General features: G+C 38.6%; 1 protein-coding gene across 8 annotated transcripts in view; it reads right to left on the bottom strand.

Annotated features, from left to right (window-relative positions):
• Positions 1-27,711, bottom strand: part of SQOR (sulfide quinone oxidoreductase) — an 87,749-nt gene that overhangs the window by 22,800 nt on the left and 37,238 nt on the right. For 4 of the 8 annotated variants that reach the window (XM_007472501.3, XM_056810397.1, XM_016427937.2 and 1 more), the window contains 3 exons: positions 8,924-9,174; positions 3,851-4,021; positions 1,975-2,028 (listed from right to left, as the gene is read on the bottom strand). In XM_007472501.3, coding sequence (XP_007472563.1) covers positions 1,975-2,028; positions 3,851-4,021; positions 8,924-9,157 — 459 coding nt within the window. In that variant the 5' untranslated portion in view covers positions 9,158-9,174. Of the gene's footprint in view, positions 1-1,974; positions 2,029-3,850; positions 4,022-8,923; positions 9,175-11,146; positions 11,233-19,157; positions 19,290-27,711 lie in introns of those variants that run through there. The other 4 variants (XM_007472502.3, XM_056810394.1, XM_056810395.1 and 1 more) reach the window with 2 other exon arrangements.

The raw sequence follows: 27,711 nt of genomic DNA, 5'->3' as shown, positions 1-27,711 counted from the left end.
TTTCTCATTCTGCCATCTGAAACCCATCAAAATGAGCCTAATCTTTTGTTGACACAGGCTTTATTTATTTTTTGCTTATTTATTTGTTATACATTACATGTAATAAAATTTCCGCACAAGTTTTCCTAAGCTATATAATCAAACTTATCTCTTTTCCTCCCTTCCCTTCCTCTTCCCAGTGCTGGCAAGCAATTTGCTCTGGGTTATACGTGTATTTTCATGCAAAACATATTTTTACATTGTTCATTTTTGTAAGTGAGGAATCTTATAAAGCCAAAACCCCCAAACAAAAATTCAAATAAACAAGTGAAAAATCATATGCTTCCATCTGCATTTTTTTCTCCAAGTGTTCTTTCTCTGGAGGTGGAGAGCATTCTTTTTCCCAAATCCCTCAGAATGGTCCTGGATCATTGTGGCAACAGCCTTTTAAAAAAAAAACTACTTTTGCCAATAGCCTTTCAAATGCCCATCCCTCTAAGTCTCCTCTACTGACCCTTCAGCACCCTTGCTACTGTCCTCACCACACTGTAGAGCTCTTAATGAATTTGCGTTTTATTTTGTTTTGTCTATGGTGGGAGTGTTTTGCCTGGAGGTAGGTTCAGTAGAGGAGTGTCATCTTCAAATCTGGTCAGCAGCACTTACTAGCTGTATGAGTCTGGGCAAGTCACTTAATACTATGTGCCTCAATTTCTTCATCTATAAAATGATCAGGAAAAGGGAACGGAAAACCAGTATCTTTGCCAAGAAAACCTCAAATGGAGTCACCAAGAGTCAGATGTGACTAAAAGGACTGAGGAAAAAAAAAAGGCAGGGGGGATTCCATGTAGAAATCTCTCCTCTGGTGCTTATTAACAAAATTAGTAGCTCATCTATAATTTAATTAATCCTAGAAAGTTGCCTGGAATACTAAGAGGCAGGCCCAGAGGCACACAACAAATGTCCACATTAGTGGCTATGGCTGAAACCCCCAACTATCAGAGACAGGGCTTGAAACAAGAACCCCCATTCTTACCAATTTCTATTCCAAAATATATCTTATTGATTTATTATACTAAAGAATAAATTCTAATCTCATAATATTCATGTCTGTCATCAGGTCACAGATTTAGAGCTTGGGATTTAGAGAGCAAAAATTCCATTTAATAGGTAAGGAAATTGAAGCCACAAGAGTTACATGACTTTGGGCAGCAAGGTAGCACAGTTGATATGGTGAGAGTACCAGAACTGGAGTCAGAAGGTTTGAACCCAGGGATTCAAATCTGGATTCAGGTGCTTCCGAGCTGTGTGACCCTGGGCCAAGTCTCTTGACCCCAAATTGCCTAGCCCTTGCTGCTTCTCTGTCTTAAAATTCATACTAAGACAGAAGGACTTTTAAAAAGGATTTAAAAAAAAAGACTAAATGGTTTAACTAATACCACATGGTGATAAGAAACAGAACATCTAAAGTTCTTTCTACTATAACTCAATAGTATTTCTTCAATGTACTCCCAGACTCTTAGTTCGATTTAAAGAGAAATTTAATTAACTGCTCCAGCAGGGATTAGGTTTCCTGAACAATTAGTTTGTTTCAAAAAAAAAAAAAAAACATTTTTTTAATCTCTAGGTCCCTTTCTTTGCCAAAAACTAAATCCCACTTCTATTTAGGAAAATGTTATGTTCTCCATTTCTTGAATCCAATATCTGAAGAAAAAGTTCACCCATAATGAGATCATTCCATTTCTTATAGACTGGAAAAGACTGTTTTATAAGTGCTATAGTATAAAAACAAAAAAGGATACACTCAATTGGTGGCTAAATTAAAAAGTTAAACCATATATGTTTTCAATGACCCAGTTTCAAAATGACTCATTCTAAGGGGGTGGGGGGAGGAAATGTGGGTATTAATCAGCTATAGCTATATGGGAAGCATCAAAATACAAGATTTGACTTCAGTATAAATGAATTCCAGTAACAGAGAAATCATTTAAGACGTACCTTCTCAAATTCCAGCTTGATTCCAAGAGCAATGATGAGATACTTATAACTAATCTATGACACACACACAAAAATAAAAAAAGGATGTTATTTCAGGCAGAGTAGAACTTAAGCACAAAATAAATCAGACAGCACCATCCACTTTCCCATGTGATAGGTTATACTCCATTATCCCAAGAGATGAAAGAGAGAGAGAGATACAGTTATCCCTTCCACACTTAGGGGGTTCAGGGCATGGCACTCTTGTAATCAGGAAAATCCACATAAAAATTTTTGGCCCTACCTTCATACCAAATACGAGATGTAAATTTTATTTTATTTTCTGGAGTGTTTACTATAAAATTTCAGTTAAGTATTTGGTCATATGCTATATGCAAGTCAATGTTAAGGTGCCTCAACATTTCTAGTCTTTGTGTGTTGTCTGCTGATTTGGTTTTTTCCCCAAACTTTAACTTTTTACTTATTTTAACTTTAAAAAAGAAATTGTGCATATTTATGGTATTAAAAGATAAAATATATTGACATGATACTATGCATATATTCTATGAATTCCTAAGTTTCTAAACTTTTTCTGTGTCATCTGTGGCTTCCACAAAACTTCCCCAATATACCCATTTAATTTCTTATGCTAGCGAACAATATATCAAAACTGTAATACAGAAAGTTATCATGTAGAAGGGATGCCTGTATATAGGCGAGTTCTAAGTCAGGCTATCAGAGTTAGAGTATTAAATCCCACAGGTTTAGGAATTAAGAAGCAAGCTGTCTGCTCCTATTTAATAATGTCTGGGTAATAGTTAATATTCCCTCCCCTGAATATGTATACTGCAGTGGTGTCCCTTTTCCATTGAGGACAAAAGTTCATCTTCGCCTTGCTGATGGAAATGTGGGTGGGGGGTGGTAATTTTATATTGTCCCTCTTGCCTTGTTGTGGCAGAGGGGCTCACTTAGCTCAATGAATCTATGAGTTATATGCTATGGAGGGTTAGGCAAGACAGACAAGTCATACTAGAGAGTTCTGATGAAAGGTGAACCACCGGAGAAGGAAATGGCAAACCACCCCACTGTCTTGGCCAAGAAAACCCCACAGACGGTATTAAAATGCAAGACATCAAAAGATGATCCAGTTCAGGGCCTGGCATGCTACAGTCCACAGGGTCAGAGGATCGGACAATACCGAACTACTGAATACAACAATTTTATTATATTGACCCAGAAGACTCTAATAAGTCAAGAAGTATAAACAAAGAGAATGGGACCAATAAGAAATGGATAATCAAAGAACCTGCTCAGGAAAGGAACAGTTTGAAGGAAGTTGAGAAAGTAGTTAGGAAGAAAGAGAACACTCAGAAGAAGGAAAAAACAACTGAAAATACAACTTGGAGGAAGGAAAAGAATGAGCACACTGAATAAATCAAAACTGTAAAGTGAAGAATCAAAGAAGGAGATTCTGGAAAGACTTCCTGGAGGCAGTGACATTTGAGTTCAGCTTTAAAGAACAGGGAGGATTCAATAGGCAAAGAGGAAGAAGAAATACCTTCCAAGCACAGGAAACCTGTAAGCAAAGGTATAGAGGTTGGAAAGCACAGAGCATAGCACATAGTTGGAAGACAGAGTAGCCTAAACTTGACAAGGGCATACAGTGGGTAAGTGGAATAGCATGATCTGAGGCTGGAAAGATAGGATAATGCCAGATTGTGGAGAGTTTTTCATTACCAGGCAAAAATGTTTGAACTTTATTCAGTAGGCAATAGGGAGCTACTTCCAGTTATTGAATAGGGGAATAATATGACCAGAAGTGAGTAAGGAGGATTATCTTGGGGAAATGGGGGGGGGGGGGGGGGACAGACAGAAGGGTCCTGAAGGGACCAGTTACCTCTTTGCCACTATCAATGTAGACGCAGTTTTTGTCAGGTTCCAGATCTACCACTCTAGATTTGATCCACTCTACTCCTGAAGGAATAACACTTGCCATGGAACGACCAGATGATGACAGCTGTTTGGCACCAGCACCCACCAGGGTCCACAGAGGCTGGTAAAAATGTTTCTGAGAAACAAAACATTTGGAAATTTCTCTCAGTGGTGCTGCTCTAGATGGCTAGAGGGAAGGAGAACCCCTTGCACTAATCACTTTGAATGTGTCACAAGGGAGATTTTGGTCCTTCAGGAATCCCTAGATATTGCTTCCTGAAAGATAGCCATGTTCCCAACCATAAAATCATAATGGAAAACCCATGATATAGTCTGATTTTAAGAGTGATTTCATCCATATGGATAGTATCTCTTCCTTGGACCTTTTTGCCCCCCTCCCCCAAGATATCCATCCTGTAGTTTCTGGTGATGAACCTTTCCAAATTTGACTAGGATGTTTACAATCACCAGACTCATATTTAGGACAATCTGGTAGACACTGACAGAATTCACGCTCAAAAATATTTTACTGATGGGGTTCAAGAAAAAAAAAAGGAGGGGGCATCTAGGTAACTCAGTGGATTGAGAGTCAGACCTAGGGATGGGAGGTCCTGGGTTCAAATTTGACCTCAGACACTTCCCAGCTGTGTGACCCTACCAATGCTGGTCAGCACCTTTTCAACAAATCACAGTCTGAAAGAATTGCCTGGAGACTTAAGAGCTTAAGAGGCTTGCCCAGAGTCATGAAGCCAATGTGTCAGAGATGAGATTGGAAACCAGGTCTTCCTGGTGTTTTGAGATCAGGTCTCCATTGTGCCATGCCCATGGCCTCTACTTTGCATGGTCTCTCTCTCCTCCCTCCTCTCTCCTCACACTATCCTCAGCTGTTCTCTGACTCTCTGTGTGACTGCCTCTCTCTCTCTCTCTCTCTGTTTCTCTCTCTGTCTATCTCTCTGTCTTGATGTTTTTCTGTTTCTATCCATCTATATTCCTCAGTTATTCATTATAACATTAAATTTTAATAGTGATACATGTATAGTAGTAAATATACCAACACATCACACATAATACATAATAGCATAGTGCCTTTTTGGAGTCCAGATTTGGGATTTAACTTTTGCAGTAAATTCTGATGAATGTGTTGCCTCTACCAATGTGCACCCACACTTATAAGTCAGGGAGAGGTGCCTGGGTCATTGAGATGTTACATAATTTTCCCAGGTGAACCAGAGACTGAATTTGGGCCCAGGCTCTCTCTCTGTTCAGACTATATCATGCACTTTCAGGTTTACAAACCTGTATATTAGACAGGCACATGCATTTTAATATATGGATAATACTAGCCTTTCCTCGCCCTTCTATCTAAAAGCCCACAATGGATAAGCCTGAAAGGCAAGAACTCTAAATACAGACTAAACTGGAAAACTGACAGGCATCCAGATAAAGGATCAAACCACTAGTGTAATATGCACTTTGGGAATTTCAATCCATTCATAGTATTTAAAATTGGAAGAGACATTAGAGGACAATTAGTTCAACCTTTACATTTTATAGATGAGGAAATCAAGTTAAAATCACTTAATCACGTCAAGAAGTTTCCAGGCAGGCAGCTATGTAGCTCAGTGAACTGAGAGACAGCCCTAGAGATGGGAGGTCCTGGGTTCAAATCAGTCTTCAGATAGTTCCTTGCTGTGTGACCCTGGCTAAGTCATTTACTTAACACTATTTATTTAACACTTTTAACACTAACCATTGCTTAGCCTTTACTGCCCTTCTGCTTTGGAACCATTAGTGATGATTCCAAGATGAAAGGTAAGAGCTTTAAAAAAAATGTGGTTCCAAGAACTTAAGCCTTCATGACTTCAAAGTTCTCCCTATACCCTACCCATCACACTGCTCAGGGGTGGATACTCAGACCACCTTTTATACATGGTCATTGTCTTTGAAATGAAAAAAAAATTGAACAATATGGACATATGTTGTGCATGATAATACATGTATAATCCAGATCAAATTGCTTGCCAGCTCCAGGAAAGGGAAAGGCAGGGAGGGAGGGAGGGAGAGAGACAAGTTTGATCATATAGCTTCAAAAAGCTAATGTGTAAATTTGTTAATATGTGTAAATGGTTAAAAAAATTAACTCAAAATTAAATAAAAACAAAAAAATCTTAAGGGGAAATATGAGAAAACTTCTCACTTGCTCTTTTTGGATTATGGGTACCTACAATAAATTCTAAATAGCACAATTTGATTTCAGGAAAATATCCTGACAAGAAATATTTCTTTCCCAGCCATCCCAATGGACATGAGTGGGAAATTTTCCTCGTCTTTATTCTACCCCTCTTATCAGCTTTCCCCAAACTTCCAAATAGTTTGCCTCAGGTAGATCCTACTGTCATTCAGAAATAAAAATTTTGTTCCTAATCCCCTTACTGAAAAGTTTCATTGGTAACAGTTCACTAAAATCCTTGGAAATTCTTATATAAATCCTTACCTTCTCTGTCTTAGAACCGTATTGGTTCTAAGGCAGAAGATCGGCAAGAGTTAGGCAATGGAGCTTAAGTAACTTGCCCAGAGTCACACAGCTAGGAAGTGTCTGAGACCAGATTTGAACCTAGGACCTCCCATCTCTAGACCTGGCTCTCAATCCATTGAGTCACCTAGTTGTCCCCCCCTCTTCTTTTTTTAAACCCTTACTTTCTATTTTAGTAACAACTCTAAGACAGAAAGGCAAGTGAAGGTAAATGCCTTGCTCAGGGTCCCAGAATTAGGAAATATCTGAGGCCAAATTTGAACCCAAAGCCTCCCCAACCCAGGTTAGGAACACTGTGCTATCTGGCTGTCCCACTGGAAATTCTTAAGATGCATTAATATTTCTACTTTATCTTCTAATACTTATCAATTATTCTTTTATTTCATTCCTTCTTTTTCTCTTTGTGGCATTTAAAGTTTAGTGGACTTAGCTCTGGAAATAAAGTCAAGAAGATCTGAATTTAATATCTACCTCTGAAGTTAACTAGCTGTGTGACCCTAGGCAAGTCACTTAACTTCTTTCAATCTATTTCCTCACTTATTTCACAGGGTTGTTAGAACCAAATCTATGTAAAGTATTCTATAAGTCTTCTATATACTGCTACTATATAAATGTTAATGATTAGTGATAAGATAGATCACATGAAGAAAAGCACTTTAAAAATATTAAAGCACTATATACATACTATTATTTTTACTCCATATTCTTTACTCCATCTGTTCCCAACTCTCTCACATCAACCCTATGAAATAGGTGCTATCCTCATTTACAGATGAGGAAACTGAGGCTGAAAGAGGCTAAATGAGTTTGCCATGGTCACATCTAATGAGCATCTGAATCAGAATTTGAATTCAGCTCTTTCGGACTCCACATTATGCTACCTAGCTGCCTGATATCAATACTGAATTTCCTAAGTTTGATGAGAGCAGGAGTCAGTAGTGTCTCTCTCCCTTGAATAAAACAAAACAAAACAAAATTTTAAAAACTCACTCTTAAATCCATCTAAATTTTTCTGAATAGAGATTTAGAGAGATCATGAAGTGAAATCTCCCTCATTACACAGATTAAGCCTCCATCAGTTCTCTGATCTTTCCCATGCAGTCTTTGCAGAGCTGCTGTGGCAGCTAGATAGGGCAGTGGATAGACCACTGAGCCTGGAGTCAGAAATAGTCAAATTCAAAACTAGCCTCAGATGCTTGCCAGTAATATGACCCTGGGCAGGTCACTTAACTTCTGTCTGCCTCAGTTCCCTCACCAATAAAATGGGGATGATAATAGCCACCTACCCTGCCTCCCAGGTACATTGTGAGGATCAAATGATATAATATATGAAAAGTTCTTTGCAAACTTTAAAGCATTATGTAAATGTTAGTTATTGTTATAGTAATTATGACAATAAATTAGAAGGCCCAGAGAGGTCAATTGACTTGCCCAAGGCAACTTCTTCCCCAAGCTAGAATAAGTATAAGAACCAGGAAAGAACTGTGGCTTCTTTTCTTCATGTCAGTCATGAAGGAGTAGATGAGAAGTGGCAAAACCAGAAGGGCTCTCGCTGTGTATTTTCCTACTCTAGTCAGATGAGTTTAGGGAAGGTTTCCTCCTCTTATTCTCAAGAAGAGATAACGGGTGCAGGATTAACTACTGCCTGACATGATTTTCCTGAAGCTCATTCTGACCACAAAGTCAAGAAACTCCAGTGGCTCCCTATGAAGAGGACTATTTCATCCTCATTGCATCCTTTTAATTATTTAAGTATGCTATACCTATCAAACTACCAAAACACTTTTGTATAGAAATGGAAAAAATTGTTACAAAGTTCATCTAAGAAGAACAAAAGAAAACAGTCTTTTTGGGAAAAATAAGGCTTAGATCAACTTCTTACTCCCTATGCCAAGATTAACTCAGAGTGGGTGAATGTTTTAATTATTTAAGAACATTTATTTAAATTTATATTTAAGTCTGAAGGTTAATTTAAATATACTTAAATATATGGTATTTATTATTTAAATATAATGTATAATATACATAATTATTAATAAGCATGTGTGCCTATCATATATAAATAAAAACTAACATTTATATAGCACTTTAAAGTTTGCCAAAGGTTTTATATATATAATCTCTTTTGATAATTAAATAAATCCATATGGAGAATTCATGCTCAAAAATATTTTACTGATGGGGTTCAAGAAAAAAAAAGGAGGAGGAATCTAGGTAACTCAGTGGATTGAGAGCCAGACCTAGGGATGGGAGGTCCTGGGTTCAAATCTGACCTCAGACACTTCCCAGATATGTGACCCTGGGCAAGTCACTTGACCCCCACTGCCTAGCCCTTACCCCTCTTCTGCCTTGGAGCCAATACACAGTAGTATTGACTCAAGAAGGAAGGTAAGGGTTTAAAAAAAAGAACAAAAAAGTTTAGAAACCACTTCAATATTACCATTCACCAACACACACACGTGTACACACACACACATTCTAATTTGGATTCTAATCCCAACTTACCTCACTAGGCTCAATAATGGCGACATTTTCAGCACCCACTTTTTTCTTCATTCGGGAGCTCATGGAAATCCCACCACAGCCCCCGCCCAGGACCAGCACCTCATAGTAGTCCTTGACAGCACAGGGGGTCCCTGTGTGCAGCTGAAACTTGCTAGCCTGCTGAGTTCCCCGATGGAGTAAAGAGGCAAGAAACCTAGCTGGGGGGCAGGATGTCACCGTGACCAGGGGAGTCATCTTTGATCCTGGTCAATCTGTATGAAAGGAGAAGGGAAAAGGTAGTATTAGAAATAATAAATTCCCATATATAATATTTTCCTTGATCCACAAAAATGACAGAGGCTGAGTTGGGAACCTAATCATCATATTCACAATAAGTAAGTTTAGAAAGTGCTTTACAAATATTCTGATTTGATCTTCATGAAAACCCTGTGAGATAGGCATTATTGTCCTCATAAAATTTTACAGATGAGGAAATGAAGCAGACAAAGTTTAAGTGACTTGCCTCGGTTCACACAGTTAATAAGTGTCCAAACATGAATTTGAACTTGGGTCTTCATGACTCGGAAGCCTAACTCTATCCATTACACCACTTAGCTACTGTTAACTGGGTTTTTGGGAACCCCAACTGTAACCCTATCCTTTGGGAACTTGCCTTCAGGGAAGTCCCAGACTGACCTGCCTCTGGCTAAATAATAACCTTTAATGTACTTAAAGATCCCCGTTTAGGTGGGACTAGTAGACATAACCAAATGTGAAGTACCCTTTTGGTCTTAGAAGTTTCTCCCATTGTATCAAAGTCCTCTCCCAGGTAGCTCAGCCTTTGGCTGGACTCTTCCTTCTCTATCTATTGTAAAGCATTAGCCTCTCCCTGATATTCCATCCCTGGAATGGACTTCTCATTTCCGTGTGATCTTTGTAAAGCCAATCAATCATACTTTCCTGTCTTTAGTTCTTCAAAAGGCATATAAAATCCCTATGTTCTAGTGCGGTGATTCCCTCAGTGTCCCCAGAGCCTTTGACTCGGTGTGGTATTCATCACTGGGCTCTGTGTGGTGGCTGAATATTAAGGACCTGTCTGTCTCTTTCTTGATTAAAGATTTGGTTTCATGACTATTTTAGTAGTTCTGTGTTTTTCCAAGTCAACACGCCTTTTAAGACTTAGATAGTTCAAGTCAGTGTTGATGGCCTTCAATGAATACTCCTATACCTTTCTCTACAGACCTTAACAACTCTCATAGCTAACTTGTAGATAGTACACACTATTGGATCATGACTCACTTTTTCTCAGTTCCAGTCCTGCCTTCCCTCATTCTTCCCCAAATCCTCCCAAAGGAAACTTGGAGTTCACATCAGGAACTATGCTGGGCTCTGATCAGTGAGGTGTCACTTGATATTGCCAAGAACCAATCCCCCTTTCCAGACCACCCTCCTACCATCTTTCCTTCCAGCTCCACTTTATGAATTATCTTCCTACATTAGAATGAAAATTCTTTGAGGGCAATGACCATCCTCTTTGTATTTGTATCCCCAGGGCAGAGCATAGTGGCTGGTATACAGTTGTTATTCAGTTCTGTCCTACTCTTCATGACCCCATGGACCCTTCACTCCAGGCCCTTGTGTCTTCCACAGCCTCCTGAAGTCTGTCCAACTTCATGTTTATTGCTTCCACAACACTATCTATCCATCTCATCCTCTGCCATCCCCTTCTCTTTTTTGTCTTTGATTATCCCAACATCTGGGTATTTTCCAATGACTTTTGTCTCCTCATTAGGTGGGCACCAAGGTATTATAGCGTTAGCTTCAATATTTGATTTTCCAGTGAATATTTTGTATTTACTGCTTTAAGTATTAACTGATATGATCTCCTTTAAGTCCAACAGGCTATCAAAAATCTTCTCCAGCGCCACGATTTGAAAGCAACGATTCTGCAACTTTCCTTATACTCCAACTCTCAATGCCCTCTATTACTACTAGAAAAACTATCACTTGGATTATATAGACCTTTGTTGGCAAGGTGATGTCTCTGCTTTTTTAGAATGCTGTCCAGATTTGCCATCGTTTTCCTTCTAAGTAGCAAGCCATCACCATCAGCAGTGATCATTAAGCCCCAAAATATAAAATCTGACATTGCTTCCATTTCTTTTCTATTTTCCAGGAATGATGGCACATGTAGTTGCCTGATAAATGTGGTATCTCTCTACTCCTTCTCCTAGAATTTCTTACTGTTCTTTAGGAAAGTCCTCTCCCTCCTCTGCTTTCACGTCGTCCTCCTGACACTTCTAAATTCCTTCCAGATTTGACTGTTGCTGCTGTGTGGAGTGAGAAATTAGTGTATTATTCTCAAGGTATTAAGAGTTAGTAATATCTAAAAGCTTGTTCACACACACACACCCTTCCATTTTTCTAACAAGGTTACCCTACCTTTCTTTCAAGCAGGACAACTTTAGGTTGGGTCTTTTGGAGTTTGTTTGGGCCAGGAATCCCAGACTGATCTGATCAAATCTTAAGTATCAAAAATCTTAAGTACCTTTTTGTCTTAGAAGTCTCTCCTTTGGGGGCAGCTGGGTAGCTCAGTGGATTGAGAGCCAGGCCCAGAGACTGGGTTCAAATCTGACCTCAGCCACTTCCTAAGCTGGGTGACCATGGGTAAGTCATTTAACCCCCATTGCCTAGACCTTACCATACTTCTGTCTTAGAACTGATACACAGTATTGATTCCTTGATTCCAAGAAGGATAAGAGTTTTTTTAAAAAAACAAATCTCCCCTATTGTATCCTATTGTATGAAAACTTCTTCCAGGAGGTCAAACCCAAAGCCCCACCCAGATAATCCAAAATCCTGAATTCCTCCTCTCCTGATCATTTCTTTAAAATGTTAATTTGCTAGAATGCAACCAAGGTAAAGTTATTCTCCAATTTCTGGAAAATGTTTATTTGCTTGAAGGTGGTTCATCATAGCATAATGTGAGGCCATTGGCTCCGCAGGAGGCATAAGGAAGCATCAGACAGCAAAAAGAATTCCAGCTCTGGAGTCAGATGGCATAAGTTCAAATACCACTACTGTCCTACCTTTGTGACCTTGAGCAAGTCACTTAATCTACCTGTATACCTACAGTAACAAGTTGATGTTGTTCAGTCATTTCCGCCATGTCCAATTCTTTGTAAATCCATTTGGAGTTTTCTTGGCAAAGATCCGGGACTGGTTTGCCATTTCCTTCCCCAGATCATTTTACAGATGAAGAAACTAAGGCAAACAAGGTTAAGTGACTTGGCCGAAGTCATACAACTATTATATATTTGAGGTCAGATTTGAACTCAAAGATGAGTCATTTCAGTCACTCTTCCTGACCCCATTTGGGGTTTTCTTGGCAAATATACTAGGGTAGTTTGCCCTTTCCTTCTCCAGCTCTTTGACTTTCTCAGGGTCACACAGCTACATGAGATTGGATTTGAACTCAGGAAGACCTACCTTGTCAACCTCTGAACTCAGGAAAACCTTGTCAACCAGGAAAAACATAGAACCACTAAAGTAATAAGCAAAACCAAATCTTTAATCAAAAAAAGAGACAGGTCCTTCATATTTGGCAGCCACAGAAAGCCAACCACTAAATACCAGAGTCGAACCCTGGGGGCTCTGGGGACAGTGTCTCTGAGAGGATCACCTGAACTAGATGATTATCTGGGGGAAACTTCTAAGCAAAAAGGGGTTGCGAGGGTTTGAACATTTCTATTACTCCTATTCAGGATGCTTAATGGACACTTGGAAATCCCTTATTCAATCTAAGACAAAGTCAGTTTGGGACTTAAAGGCAGGTTCTCAAGAGAAACGAACAAACTTGAGGCTTTCAGGATTCATATTGACCTGATTTCAGATCTGGTGCTCTATCCACTGTTTTGGTTTACTCATCCGTAAAAATTGGGAATTTGGCTCTGAGGTCCCTTTGAGTACTAAATCTATCATCTTCCCTGACTCCAGCTTCCCATAGACATACCACATTTTATTAATCATTAGGGCCCCATTCTTTGTTAAGTTCTATCCTCCCTTGCTAGTCTTCTTTTAAAAAGAAGATGCTCTGGTGAGAGCACACTTCATACTTTAATGAACCACTAACACTTGAATGTGAATTCATTTAGCAGATCATTCTCACCCAGCAAGAAATGTGTAAGCACAACATTGAGTATTCCAAGAATTTGACAAATGAAAGGAAAAAAAGAGGTAGAGATGGAAATAAATGAAAGAAAAGAGCAAACTGCCAGTTTCATATTTTTTACCCCATTGCTATCTCAGACATTAGTAGATTTGGTGCTCCTAATATCCTGACCAAATACAAATGAACAATGTGAAGCAGATACAACTTGAACTGATTAAAGAGAGAAGATGGATTGCTTTAAATCTTTTTTGCTTCTGCTCAGGGAATCACAATGAATGAAGGAATAGCATTTCTTACTCTGTCTTGTTTTTATAATGTATTCATTTCAAAATATATGCCTCTCCTACAAGTAAGTTTTCCTTTTCAACAAAAATTAAAAAGAAAAAGTTTAGCAAAATCAACTAATACACTGACCTTGACCAATAACGTATCATTATTTCTTACTTATTGTCCCCGTCATCTAAAAATAAAGGAATTGGCCTCCGCTTGTTCTACTTCACTATCCAAACACTGGCCAAGGCATGTCAATTTTGCCTCCAAAAATTCTTGGACCCATCCCTCTCTCTCTGTGGACACAGCCACCACCTAAGTCAGGCCCTCTCCCTTGGGCCATTGCAAAGATTTCCTAACTACTCTATCTTGTTCCAATTTCTCTCCTTCTATTTCATCCTCTGCACAACTGCCAAGTCAATATTTGAGGGGAATGGGGAAGGGTTTAAACCCTTACCTTCTGTCACAGAATTGATGCCAAGGCAGAAGAATGGTAAGTCAATCAGTGTCACACTGCTAGAGAGATTCTGAGGTTAAATTTGAACCCCAGGTTCTCTTGATTCCAGACCTGGTGCCCCCCATGCCAATGTTTCTAAAACAACAGCTTTGACTATGCCATTCCTTTTTTCTAAAATCTTTAGTGGTTTCCTGTTGCCAGTAGAATAAAATATAAAATCCTCAGTCTGGCATTTAATTCTCTCCATAGGATGGCTCCTATGTACCTTTCTGTTCTTCTTCCTTATTAATGCTCTTCCCTTCACATACTCTCCTCCAGTCATACTGGACTACTAGTGATTTCCTCAGACACACAAAAAAAAAAAATCTCAAGCTCCTGTTTAGATAGCTAACAAATTAATAAACATAAAGCAATTGAAAACAAGATTGCATATTATTATCATCTGAATCCTATGACTTGAATTAAAACAATGAAGAAATCACTGATGCTAAATTGTTAAGACTTCATAGAGGGGGCAGCTGGGTAGCTCAGTGAATTGAGAGCCAGGCCTAGAGATGGGAGGTCCTAGGTTCAAATCTGGCCTCAGACACTTCCCAGCTGTGTGACTCTGGGCAAGTCACTTGACCCTCATTGCCTTACCCTTACCACTCTTCTGCCTTGGAGCCAATACACAGTATTGACTCCAAGACCAAAGGTAAGGGTTTAAAAAAAAAAAGACTTCATGGAGGACATCATTGTTCAGTTGTTTCAATCATGACCACTTCTTTGTGACCCCATTTGGAGCTGTCTTAGCAAAGATACTGGAGTGGTTTGCCATTTCTTCCCCAGTTCATTTTACAGATGAGGAAACTGAGGCAAACAGGGTTAAGTGACTTGCAGATACTTGGACCCAATATTTAGTATCAAATCTGAGTCAAAAGGTAAGCATTTTTTTTAAATGGCAGGTGGGATGAGAGAGCATCGGACTAGATGACTTCAATCATACTATTGGTCTTTATATACTCAGTACCTAGCATAGTACCTCAAAATGTTTTTTAGTTCTGTCTGACTCTTCAAACCCCATTTGGGATTTACTTACAAAGATAATGGAGTATTTACTACTTCCTTTTCCAGCTCATTTTATAGATGAGGAAACTGAAGCAAGCAGGGCTAAGTGACTTGCCCAGGGTCACACAGTAAGTGTATGAGACCAGATTTGAACTCAGGAAGATGAGTCTTCCTGACGCTGGGCCCTATACTCTACCCACTGGGCTTCCTGGCTGCTCCATCTTGAAACATAGTAAGAGCATGATAAACATTTGTCAAATTAAAGCTTCCATGTGGGAGAATGATTGCAATAATCTCTATTTCATGGTTAAAGGAAAATGCCAATCCTGGAACTTAAACCTGGAAGTTTAACCTTGAGGAATGGTAGCAATGAATAAAAATTAACTACTCTCTGGGCCTCAGTTTCCTCATCTGTAAAATTAAGGGGTTTGGACTAGGTGGTCTCTAAGATGGCTTCTAGCTCTGACCATCTATGACTTTCTGTTTGAGGGAGCAGCTGGTGGACAACCGTATATGATTTCACTAGATTCAGCTAAGAAGCCCAGCCTCCACCTTATTTCAGCATTTAGCAATATGGGTTTAAAGGTAACTGGAGATGTGAAACTCATCAAGACCAGGTTAGCTCAAGCCTTTGCCAATAGGATTAAAAAAAACAACAAGTTTTTAAAGAAGCGAGTAATTTATGGGAGAATTGTTCTAAAGCTTCAAATAACTTCCTGACAAGCCACCACAAATCAAGATGATGAACTCCGTCCAGAACTTCAAGCCTTAGAAGCAAGGGCTATAACTCAAAGTCATTAGTAACTCAATTATGCAAAACCTTCCATACAAATCACTAGAAGAAACAAGGCAGACTAATAGTATTTAATAATAATAATTTTAAAAAGAATTTTAATACATGACATTAGAACCAAGATGCAGGGGGCAGCTGGGTGGCTCAGTGGATAGAGAGGTCTAGAGATGAAAGGTCCTGGGTTCAAATCTGGTCTCAGACACTCCCTAGCTGGGTGACTCTGGACAAGTTTCCTGACCCCTATTGCCTAGTCCTTAATGCTCTTCTGCCTTGGAACCAATATACAGTATTGATTCTAAGATGGAAGGAAAGGTTAAAAAGATTGCTTTGAACCCAAACTTCACAAAAGGTGTGACAAGGAAATCACTTTAAAAGACTGATATATATTAATTTAAGGTCGCCAAGGAATTCAGCTATGTAATTCCTAAATGAAAACTCAAGTCAGCCGGCAGCCTTTTATAGAGTTTAATTACAAACAGGAGGAAGAAAGGAATTAGAGAGAGAGAGAGAGAGAGAGAGAGAGAGAAAGGGGAGAGAAGGGAATAAGACTTAAATACCCCTTCTGTTTAGGCTGGGCCAAAAGGCCCAAGCCCTTAGATAGCTGGGGCAAAGAAAAGAGATCAGTCCCTATAACTCACGTGACCAAAATGGAGAACAGTCTCAAAGGCCCCCACCTTCAGCTTCCTTCAGAGCAAGCTTCTCAGAGCACACTCCAACCACTCAGACAAACTCCTCAACCACCCCCCTGAGTCTTCAGACCCCTCTATCTTTAAGGAAACCATCCAAGTTCCCTCCCCTCAGTTCTCACATCTACCAATCACTGTCCATCAATTACCCTGTGCCAATGGAGGCTCTAGCTTAACCCAGGACCGCCCAGAGGTCTCTGGCTTTGCACATGTCTGTTGAAGGTCATATTCTCAAATAATTAAATCTTTGATCCTTTGCTACAGCCCTTCCTAAATCCTGTTACCCTGAGTAGGGTAGAGATTGGAATAATTAAATTTTGATCTATGCTGCAGCCCTTTCTAAATCCTGTTAGGACTGAGTGGGGTGGAAATTGTATTTTCTAAGACCTGATTCTGTCATTCCAAGTATCTCTATTGTATCAATTCTAAAATCAATCATGATTCAAAGAAATTCCTGTTCTATGCTTAAGCATAGGTCAAAGTCCTTTCCGTTGTTCAGCAAAAGGTTTCTGTCCTAAAGTAATCTTAAGAAGGGAGGAGGAGGAACCTCCCATGCCAATGGGGTTCACATTCCAATAGCCAAGACCCACTATCAATAGGAAATTTTTCAAGTGTGAAATTTCCCAATGGTGAAATTTCCAACATTTATAAGTCTAAGAAATTTTAAGGTTTACAAAGGCCAATTTCTATCCTGGGGAAAAATAAGAAATGTACCAACAAATTCCCTGAGAAAACAATGTACAATGATTTTTAAGAATGGAAATGGAAAGAACAATTTAAAGCAAACACTTAGTAATTATTATTACTAAACTCAACCTAAGAGAAGGATTACAAAAAAGCACCTCAACCCTTATTTTCAGAGGTAGAGCATTATTGGCATATAGTCAATGTTCTAGCTGAAATTTTTTTTAGTTCAATGAACTTTCTCTTTTTTAATCTTTTCTACAATGAAAGGTTCACTTTGGTAGAAGAGTGTTATTTAAAAACTAATGTGGAAAAAATCAAGACACTGGTACATTGTTGGTGGAGTTGTGAACTAATCCAACCATTCTGGAGGGCAATTTTTGGAAATAGGCCCAAAGGCATATAAAACTGCATATCCTTTGACATAGCAATACTACTGCTAGTCTATATCACAAAGAAATCACAGGAAAGGAAAAAGGACCTGCTTGTACAAAAATAGTTATAGCAGCTCTTTTTGAGGTAGTAAAGAATTGGAAATTGAGGGGTGAACAAGTTGTGCTACATGGTTGTGATGGAATACTATTGTTATAAGAAATGAAGAACAAGATGCTGTTAGAAAAACCTAAACATATAATTGATGCAAAGTGAAGTAAATAGAAGTAAGAGAATATGATACATAGTAATAGCAATATATTCCCAATTATCAACTTTGAAAGACTTAGCTACTCTGATCAAGCCAATGATACAAGACAATTTCAAAGGACTTATGATGAAAAATGATAACCACATCCAGAGAGAGAACTGATCAACTCTTTATGAATGCAAATTGATGTACTTTTTTAAAAACTTTATTTTTCTTGTTTGTATGGGCATTTTCTTTTGCAGCATGGCTAATATGGAAAGGTTCTGCATAATTTCAGATGTATAATCAATACCATATTGCTTGCCTTTTAAAGGAGTGGGGAATGGACAAAAAGGAAAAAAAATTAATGAAATTTTTTAATTTTAGGTATATTTAGGAAATAGTTAATGGAATTAAAATATTTTAAAAGTGATGAATGTGGTATAAAAACTATCAATAATAATTAAAATGACTGAGAAGTACCACAAATTATTAATCTTGCCAGCTCTCTTATCCACCCATGAATTTATGTCAAATTTATCTATTAGGATGTAAACAAATTTATTCCTAGTAATTCTTTCATTTACTAAATGAACCTTATTTATTCCTGAGTTCTGTTGTGAATTTGTGAAAAACACAAAGCAATTTTTAGTTCAAATATTTATATCATCTTCATTTTTAGAAACACATCTCAGTTGGAATGGTAGGTAAGGTCTGGGTTCAACTCCTGCCTCTGACATGTACTAACAGAGTTATCCTAGAGCCATTTGTTAAATTTTCAGTGTGAGCTTTTATCCCTCAGAAATCAGCAAATGCTATACAGAGAGCTTGATTTATTGTTCTGTTTGTTTTCAGGATTTAAGAAGGTTACAGAGAAAATATTAATAATGCAGATTAAACTTAAAAGTATATCTTGTGCATATTTTTCCAAAAGCCAGTTGTTAAACATTTCCCAACATATCTGTCTCTGTTTTTCTCATCTCCCTTTCATACTATATATGTATGAATGTATGAATGTTTCTCTTTCTCTGCCTCCCCATCCCTCGGTTTCAGTCTCTCTCATCTCTTTCTTTCATACTATACATACTTATGTATGTATAAGTGTATGTATGCATAGGTTTTTATGTATGGCCATAAGAAAGTAATTTAAAGCCTCAACACCACCGGCAACTCACTAAGATGAAAAGTTAGTTAGACCATGTGCTGGTCTCCATCCAGAGGGCCTTTCTACCCTGGAAGTTTCCTATGTAGAAGAAATCACAAAAAAAAATGCAGTTTTTACAAGACTTTAAATGTGTTTAACTATCAGTAAATAAAACCTATGCTCTGTTTTAAGTGCAAAAATATTGTAAAATTTAAATAATTTTAAGTAAATAATTTAAAAATAAGATAAAATTATTTTGTTCTACATCCTGAATTCCAAAAAAGAAAATCAAAGTTGTTTTCCTCTGCCGTAAGAGAGTAGTAAAGCACCTGTTACATTTCTGAAAGATAGGATTAGAATATGTAGGAAATTCCTACTTACACCAGTTACTGTCAGTTTCAGGCCCTTAACATGAATTCTGTAATGCCTCACGGTTCCCAAAGACCCAGCTTTTCTGTCAAGAAGTTATCCGATCTCTTCCTTTAAAACGCTTCCTAATTCCCCCATCACATGACATTGGACGTTCTCAGACTGAGTTGGCAAAGCCACCTCTTTGGCCTCCCTCCAAGGGAATTAACAAGAGACACAGATTCTTTTTTCAGCTAGAGTTAAACAGGCCACCAAATTGCTCCAATCACCCCTACAGCTACTGTTCATAGAATCATAGATTAGAGCTGGAAAGATTCTGAGACCACATACAAGCCCCTTCATTTTACAGATAAGGAAACCTTGGACCAAAGAAGCAAGGGAACATGTCCAAGTTCACAAAGGAATTAAATAACAGTGTCAAGATTTGAAAATGTAGGTCCTTTGATTCCTGGGGACAGCCAGATGGCGCAGTGGACAGTCGGAATGAGTCAGGAGGACTCATGTTGTGAGTTCAAACACAGGCATGTGCTAGTTAGGAAACCCTGTGGCAAGTCACTTACCCCTGTTTGCCTCGGTTCCTAATTTGTAAAATGAGCTGGAGAAGGAAAAAAAAGCAAACCTCTCCAGTATGTTTGCCAAAAATAAAACAAAAACTCCAAATGGGATCACAAAGAGTCAAGCATGGCTGAAAACTTACTACCAAAGGTGACAATGAATAGAATACCGCACTGGGAACCAGGAAAGCCTGAATTCTGATCGTGCCTCACACACTTACTAGCTTTGCCATCCTGGACAAGCAAGTACCTTAACCTGTCTGTCTCCACCTAGGTTTTGTCATTTGTAAAGTGAGGATAATTACAGCATCTACCTCACAAGGGCTACTATTAAGATCAAATGAGCTACAATACATAAAGCACTTTATAAACATTAAAGCACAAAATAAATATTAGCTCTTAATATTTTTGACATGTGTATTCAGAACAAATAAGAAAATAAGAACCAAGGAAAAATTTAAAACTTTCCTGGTTCTCACATATTTACAGCTAAATACTTTGATCCCAGGTGGAAGTGAATAGAATATGGCACTTGGAGCCAGGAAAACCTGCTCACACACTAATCCTGCCTCACACACTAGCTACACAACCCTGGGCAAGTAACCCTAACCTATATGTCTCCACCTAGGTTTTATAATTTGTAATTAAAGGGGTATCCAGTCCAATCTCCTCATTTGACAGATGAGGAAACTGAAGCCTGGAAAGTTAAGTAATTTGTCCATGGTCCTACAGGTACCAAGTTTTTATATACTTGACAAGAACTTTTTTCTTGTAATCTAAGTACAAAATACAAAGTTTCAATTTAAAAAGAGAAAAACAGAACCAAAAGAATAGACATAATGATTTCAGGGGCTAAAAGAAAGACTCCTTTGATCCCAAATACCATTTCTCCTGATACAATGGGAAGTATATGAGACTAGACGTCAGAGATTTGGGTTCAGATCCCAGATCTGCAATTTACTGCCTGTTTAACTTTGGGTAAATCATTTAAGTTCTCTATGCCTCAGTTTGTTCCTCAATAAAATGAGAAAGGTTAGACAACATGACCTCAAAGATCCCTTCTAGTTCTAGATCTATGACACAAGATTATGTAATTAATTCCTCAATTTCCACAGGAAAAGCATCACTAATTCGGGTTAAGGTTTCGTTGTAGTATCAAATGCTGCAGATAGCTTTGAAAGAGATAACACTTTAAGCTAGACACGTCCTAACTGCGTGACCCTTAAGTGCCATATTCTATAATTATTCTCATTTTACCAATTACAAAACTGAGGTGGGGACATACAGGTTAGGATACTTGCCCAGGGTGGCATAGCTAGTAAGTGTGTGAGGCAGGATTAGAACCCAGGTTTCCCTGATTCCAAGTTCTATATTCTGTTCACTAAACCAATTGGCTAGCCCTTGATGGTCTTATGTCTTAGAATTGATACTAAGACAGAAGGTAAGGATTTTTTTAAATAATAACACTTTAAACAGACAGTGAAGGGCAGCAGTGGTAACAGAGGCTACTGTCAGGATTTCAATTATGGCAAGTCCAGAATCTGATAGTATAATTTTACTTGTTTCAAAAAATACTTCAATTCATATACCCTTAATGGCAGGAAGAATTATGTACTGGCCACTTGTGGAGGAATCACTTTACTCATACTTTACTTCAAGGCAAGGTCTAGTCCATCCATTCTGGAGGGCAATTTGGAACTATGCCCAAAGGGCGCTAAAAGACTGTCTGCCCTTTGATCCAGCCATAGCACTGCTGGGTCTGTACCCCAAAGAGATAATAAGGAAAAAGACCTGTACAAGAATATTCATAGCTGCACTCTTTGTGGTGGCCAAAAATTGGAAAATAAGGGGGTATCCATCGACTGGGGAATGGTTGAACAAATTGTGGTATCTGTTAGTGATGGAATACTATTGTGCTCAAAGGAATAATAAAGTGGAGGAATTCCATGGAGACTGGAACGACCTCCAGGAAGTGATGCAGAGCGAGAGGAGCAGAACCAGGAGAACATTGTACACAGAGACTAATACACTGTGGTACAATAGATTATAATAGACTTCTCTGCTAGCAGCAATGCAATGATCCAGGACAATCCAGAGGAATTCATGAGAAGGACATTATCCATATCCAGAGAAAGAACTGTGGAACCAGAAATGCATTAGAAAAATATGTAATCAATCAGGTAGTGTGATAGGGATGTGATTAGGGTTTTGATGTTAAAGAATTGCTCTACTGCAAATATGAATGACATGGAAATAGGTTTTGAGCAATGATATGTGTATAACTCAGTGGAACTGCTTGTCAGCTTTGAGAGAGGGGAGGGAAGGGGGAGGAATCATGAATCATGGAGCCATGGAAAAATATTCTAAATAAAAAAAAAACTTTTTAAAAAAGCACCTTTGTGTAAGGCACTATATTTATCATACAAAATACAAAGTCAAAAATTTAAAAAAAAAGGCAAGGTCTAAAAAGACTCCCAACTATGAAAGCAACATAAATGGAATCCAATGTTTGTGTTTATGTGTATACTTTGTCCATTATCAAGTTTTCTGGCTAAAGAACCTGCTGTCAACTTAGCATGTAAGGGGGCACCTGTGTGGCTTAGTGGATTGAGAGCCAGGGCTAGAAATGGGAGGTCCTAGGTTTGAATTTGACCTCAGACACTTCACTTCCTAGGCTGGGTGACCCTGGGTAAGTCACTTAACCCCCAATGCTTAGCCCTTACCACTCTAATGCCTTGGAACCAATACAAAGAATTGATTCTAAGACACAAGGTAAGGGTTTAAAAAAAACTTAGCATGTGATCTATAGATCATGAAATAAAACAGAAAAAAAAAGCTGGTATCAATTTTTAAAACATTAGGATAGGTGAGTTTCAAATCCTTCCCTAAAAGTAGGTTGATAGAGCAAGTCAAGAGTAAACATGAGGAGTTTTTACACCTAAGGAAACTGAAAGAAAGACAAATTTGGAGAGGTTAGTGGTAAAAACGGGAAATTAGGTGGTGCAGTAGTTAGAGTGCCAGGCCTGTAGTCAGGAAGACTAAGACAAAGAGTGCAAATCTGGCTTCAGTTGCTTAATAGCTATTGACCCTGGACAAGTCATTTAACTGTTTGCTTCATCTATAAAATGAGAACGAAATGGTAACCACTCCAGTATGCCAAGAAAACTCCAAAAAAGGTCAGGAAGAGTTGAAAATGACTGAAACAAATGTAGTACTGTGGCAATAAAAATAGACCGATAGATACTCCGCAGCAACAAAGACAAAGATTTAAATCATTCCATTTACAGATGGGAGAAACATCAGAAATCATTTAGTACAACTCTTAAAATTTTTCATTCTGAACTTGACAAACACCAAATAAAACTTGTGTTTCCTATATAAATTGAAGAGAAAAAGGAATGCACAACCTCTAATGTATAGTCCTCTTTTCTTTGTAATATGTGATAAATTCAACATGTAACTTTCAATGCTATCTTGCTTGTCTATCATCTTTCTAATCTTCCTTCTGTTTTTATGCATTTAAAATTAAATTTAAAATGATCTTTCCTTTCTTTTTTCTTTCCTTTTTTCCACTTTTTTTGCTCCCATATTCCTACCATTCCTCTCCAACTTCCACTAAGAAATAAAATAAAATCCTCAAAACAAACATGTTTAGGGGTAGTTAGATGGCTTATGGATAGAAAGCCAGGTCCAGGTCCAGAGATGGGGAGGGGGGGGGGGTCCTGGGTTAAAATTTTGTCTCAGTTACTTCCTAGCTATGTAATCCTGGGCAAGTCACTTGATCACTATTGCCCAGCCCTTACTGCCCTTTTGACCTGAAACCAATACATAGTATTAATTCTAAGACAGAAGGCAGGGATAACAAATTCCCACACTGACCATCAGTGTCAAGAGGAAACTAGATGGGGTCACTGGATTGAGCACAAGACCTAGACAGAAGAGGTTTGAGTTCAAATTTGGCTTTAGACTCTTCCTAGCTGTGTCACCCTGCACAAGTCACTTAACTTCAAATGTCAAGCCTCTACCACTCTTCTGTCTTAGAACCAATACAGAGCATTGATTCTAAAACAAGACATAAAAGGTTTTGTGGGCTTTTTTTTTTTTTAGGGAAAATAAAAAAGAGCGCCTTCTTCCACAATCGAAGTCCATCACATCTCTGGCAGGAGGTACCAACATTTTGAAAATGGAGACAGTAAGGCAAGGAATTTATTGTGATAACAGATTATTTGTGCTGGGATTCAAATTAGGGCTCTCGTTCCCAAATCCTGAACTCTTGGACCCATACAATCACCCAATATATCTTGCCAAAAGAAAGGCCTAGGTTGCAGAGTTCTTACTGTTATTCTATTACAATTGTGACTCATATCTATTCAATGTTTTGCTTTGACAAAGGGCTTTATACCTATTAATTCTTTAGCCTCTGTAAATCTTTAGCCTCTGTCACTTGGATCAGCTTACTGACAAAGGTTGTCTCAAAACTAGTTGGATCTCAAAAAGGTATTAGAGTGCTACAGTAATAACGCTGCAATGAGGGGCCAAGAAAGAATGTGCTACAGTATCCAAAAATTTAATATGGGTGGATTTGTTTGCAGGTCTAGGCAACTCCAGGCCTGAAGTCTGGAAGAATCATCTTGCTGGAGTTCAAAACTGGTTTCAGATACTTACTAGCTGTATGACCCTGGGCAAGTCATTTAACCCTGCTTGCCTCAGTTTCCTCACTTGTAAAATGAGCTGAAGAAAGAAATGGCAAACTACTTCAGTATCTTTGCCAAGAAAATTTCAAATGGGATCATGAAGAGTCAAAGACTGAAACAACTCAACACAACAATATCAAAATCGCAGTTCCTTAATATGATTTTATAGTTGAAAAAAACTATATATCCATAGTATTTTATTTGTTGTTTACTAAGACATTGAAAAGACATAATCCAGTGGAAGATACTTTGACTCCTAAATCAAGATGACTATTGGGAGGCTAAGCATAGAAAATTGAGTACCTAGATTTTAAGTCAGTGACCTGGGTTCAAATCCCACCTCAGACACTCAGTCACTATATGAAAGTAGGCAAGTTGGAGCAAATAAGTGTCTCGGGGGCTAGAGTGCCTGACCTGGAGATGGAAGGGCCTGGGTTCAAAATTGGACTCAGACATCTACTTCCTTGCTATGTGACCCTAGGCAAGTCATTTAATCCCAGTGGCCTAGTCCTTACTGCTATTCTGCCTCACAATCAATACTTGTAACAAGCAATAGAAGTTAAGGGTTAAAAAAAAGTAGGCAAGTCATTTAATTTCTCTTCATCTCAGTTTTGCATCTATAAAATGGGAGGGCTACATTTTATTGCCTCTAAGGTCCCTTCCAGCCCTACATTTGTGATTTTATGATCTTAAGGAACTCTCCAGAATGCAATTCTGACAAGACAAAGAGGAAAACAAAGTAGAAACTGTCTAAAGAGACCAATATGGATATAAAGAAAACTTATCCCCCCCAAAATTTTAAAAGATTATTTCTAAAAGCCCCTGCACAGAATATGGAATCAAGAGAAGTTAGCAATCAATTGTGGAATTTTGTTTTAAACTCTTGCCTTCCATCTTGGAATTACTGGTCCAAGGCGGAAGAGCATGCACTATGTTCAAGACAGTGAGATAAGTGAAGTCTACCATTCTTGATCTTAGAAACAATACTAAGTATTGATTCCAAGGCAGAAGAACACTAAAGGCTAGGCAGAGGCTTGCCCAGGGTAACATAACTAGGAAGTATCTGATGCCAGATTTGAATCCAAGACTTCCCCTCTTCTCTGGGTCTGGCTCTCTATCTGTTGAGCTGCCTAGCCTCCCTACCCCACCCTCATTTATCCAATTAAATGTGAATGGTGAAAAAGAGTGCCTTATTAAGAGAGACTTATTTGAATAATTACTATCAATTAGTAAGCAAGCATTTATTGAATGCCTCCTATGTATACTATGCTATGTGCAGGGAAAATAAATTACTTGCCCTCAAAGAGCTTTTATTCTATAAGGAGAGACAACATGTGTGCATATAAAGTATACAAAAATATGAGAAGTCCTGGATGAAGGGGGAAAGGGCACTCACAGCTGAGAAGGTCACAAAAGGCTTCGGGTAGAAAATAGTGCTTGATCTGAGTAAAAAAAGAAACTAGGAATCCTAAGAGACAAAGAGGAAGAGAGAGGGATTGCATTCCAGGCATGGAACAAACAGCCCATGCCAAGGAATGAAGAGGGGACATATAATGCTGTGTATGAGGAACAGTAAGAGGAACAGTTTTACTGATCCAAAGAGTACATGAAGCCAGACAGCTGAGTGGCTCAATAGATAGAGAGTCCAGTCTGGAGTTGGGAGGATCTAGGTTCAGACACTTCCTGTATGACCCTGGGCAAGTCACTTAACCCCCATTGCCTAGCCCTTACCATTTTTCTGCCTTAGAACCAATACCCAGTATTGATTGTAAGACAAACCATAAGGGTTGGGGTTTTTAAGTGCATAAAGGAGAGAAATGTTTAATAGGGCTGGAAAGACAGGATGGAGTTAGATTGTGAAGGGCTATAAATGCCAGACAGTATTTGATCCTAGAAGTAAAAGAGGGCCACTGAGGTAAATACCAAGCAGAGGAATAACATAATGATAGCCAAGATTTAGGAACTGGCAGCTACATGGAGGATAAATTGGAAAGGAGACACACTTGGAACAGGGAAATCAAATATGAGGCTATTGCAGTTGTCCGAATGAAAGGTGATGAAGACTAGCATGATATCTGTATGAGTAAAGAGAAGACAAAAGATGACATAGAGGTCAAAATAAGGATAAAACTTGGTGATTGTTTAGACATGTGGAGCAAAGAAAGAAAGTGAGGTGCCAAAGATAATTTGGAGGTTGCAGAGGCAGCTGGGTAGCTGCAAGGTGGTGCCTTTTATAAAACAGGTAAATTCAGAAGAGAAGTGGAACTGGGAGAGTTCTGTTTTGGTCATAAGTTTGAGATTACTACAAAATAGCTGGTTTGAAACATCCAATAGGAAGAGAGGGAGGCAAGAGGAGAGTTCAGAGAGGAGAATGAATACAATAGAATAATATGATCCTTCCAACTTAGTTCCAAGATTGTTAAACCTTAAAATGAGCTGAGAAGAGCTAAAGACAATTAAAAGAAGCTTTACAAATTATTATTTGGGGAAAGAGGATGATCAAAGAAGTAATGCTGCTTAAGGAGAATGGTATTATAATAATCAGTAATTGGAAAGGCAAAGCCATTTGATTCATATGTTGCTCCTGTTTCTTTGCCAACGGGAATGAATGACCTTTGAATAGGGGAGGGAAAATGGGCAAAAATACACATAAGAGGTTGATAACCAAGATAAATAAAGGAAAACAGGGTAGCACTTAGCTGCTCTTGTTGAATTCAAGTCACCTGGAGCAGATGAACATCAGTCCCAAGGTACGGTGTTACCTGACAAGATCCCCTTGCTGAACCACTGTCAGAGTTTTGACTGATCATGAATCATGGAGAATAGTAGAAAGCAGGGCCAGACGAAGGAAGGAAGGAAGGAAGGAAGGAAGGAAGGAAGGAAGGAAGGAAGGAAGGAAAGAAGGGAGGGAGGAAGGAAGGAAGGAAGGAAGGGAGGGAGGAAGGAAGGGAGGGAGGGAGGGAGGAAGGGAGGGAGGAAGGGAGGGAGGAAGGAAGGGAAGAAAGGGAAGGGGAACATGAAAGGAGAAAAGTGAAAGGACTTTGTAAACTATAGGCGAGAGCTTGTCTTCAACTTTTGGGGACATTTTAGAACATACTTATTAAAAAGAGTATTAGTGAACATCAAGATAGGAAAGCAGTAGATAGCATGCCCTCATGAAGAAAAGGTCATGTCAATATAGCTTTATTTTCTTTTATAACAAATTTACTTAACTGGGAATAAGCAGAGTGTGCTATAATCCCAGTGGATTTAAGAAGAGCAAAGGTATCAGCCAAGTAATGTATGATCTGAAAAAGTAGTGGGCTGGTCACATAGGAA

The sequence above is a fragment of the Monodelphis domestica genome, chromosome 1 (assembly GCF_027887165.1).
Source record: "Monodelphis domestica isolate mMonDom1 chromosome 1, mMonDom1.pri, whole genome shotgun sequence".
Classification (NCBI taxonomy): Eukaryota; Metazoa; Chordata; class Mammalia; order Didelphimorphia; family Didelphidae; genus Monodelphis; species Monodelphis domestica.
This window is presented reverse-complemented; position numbering and strand designations above follow the sequence as displayed.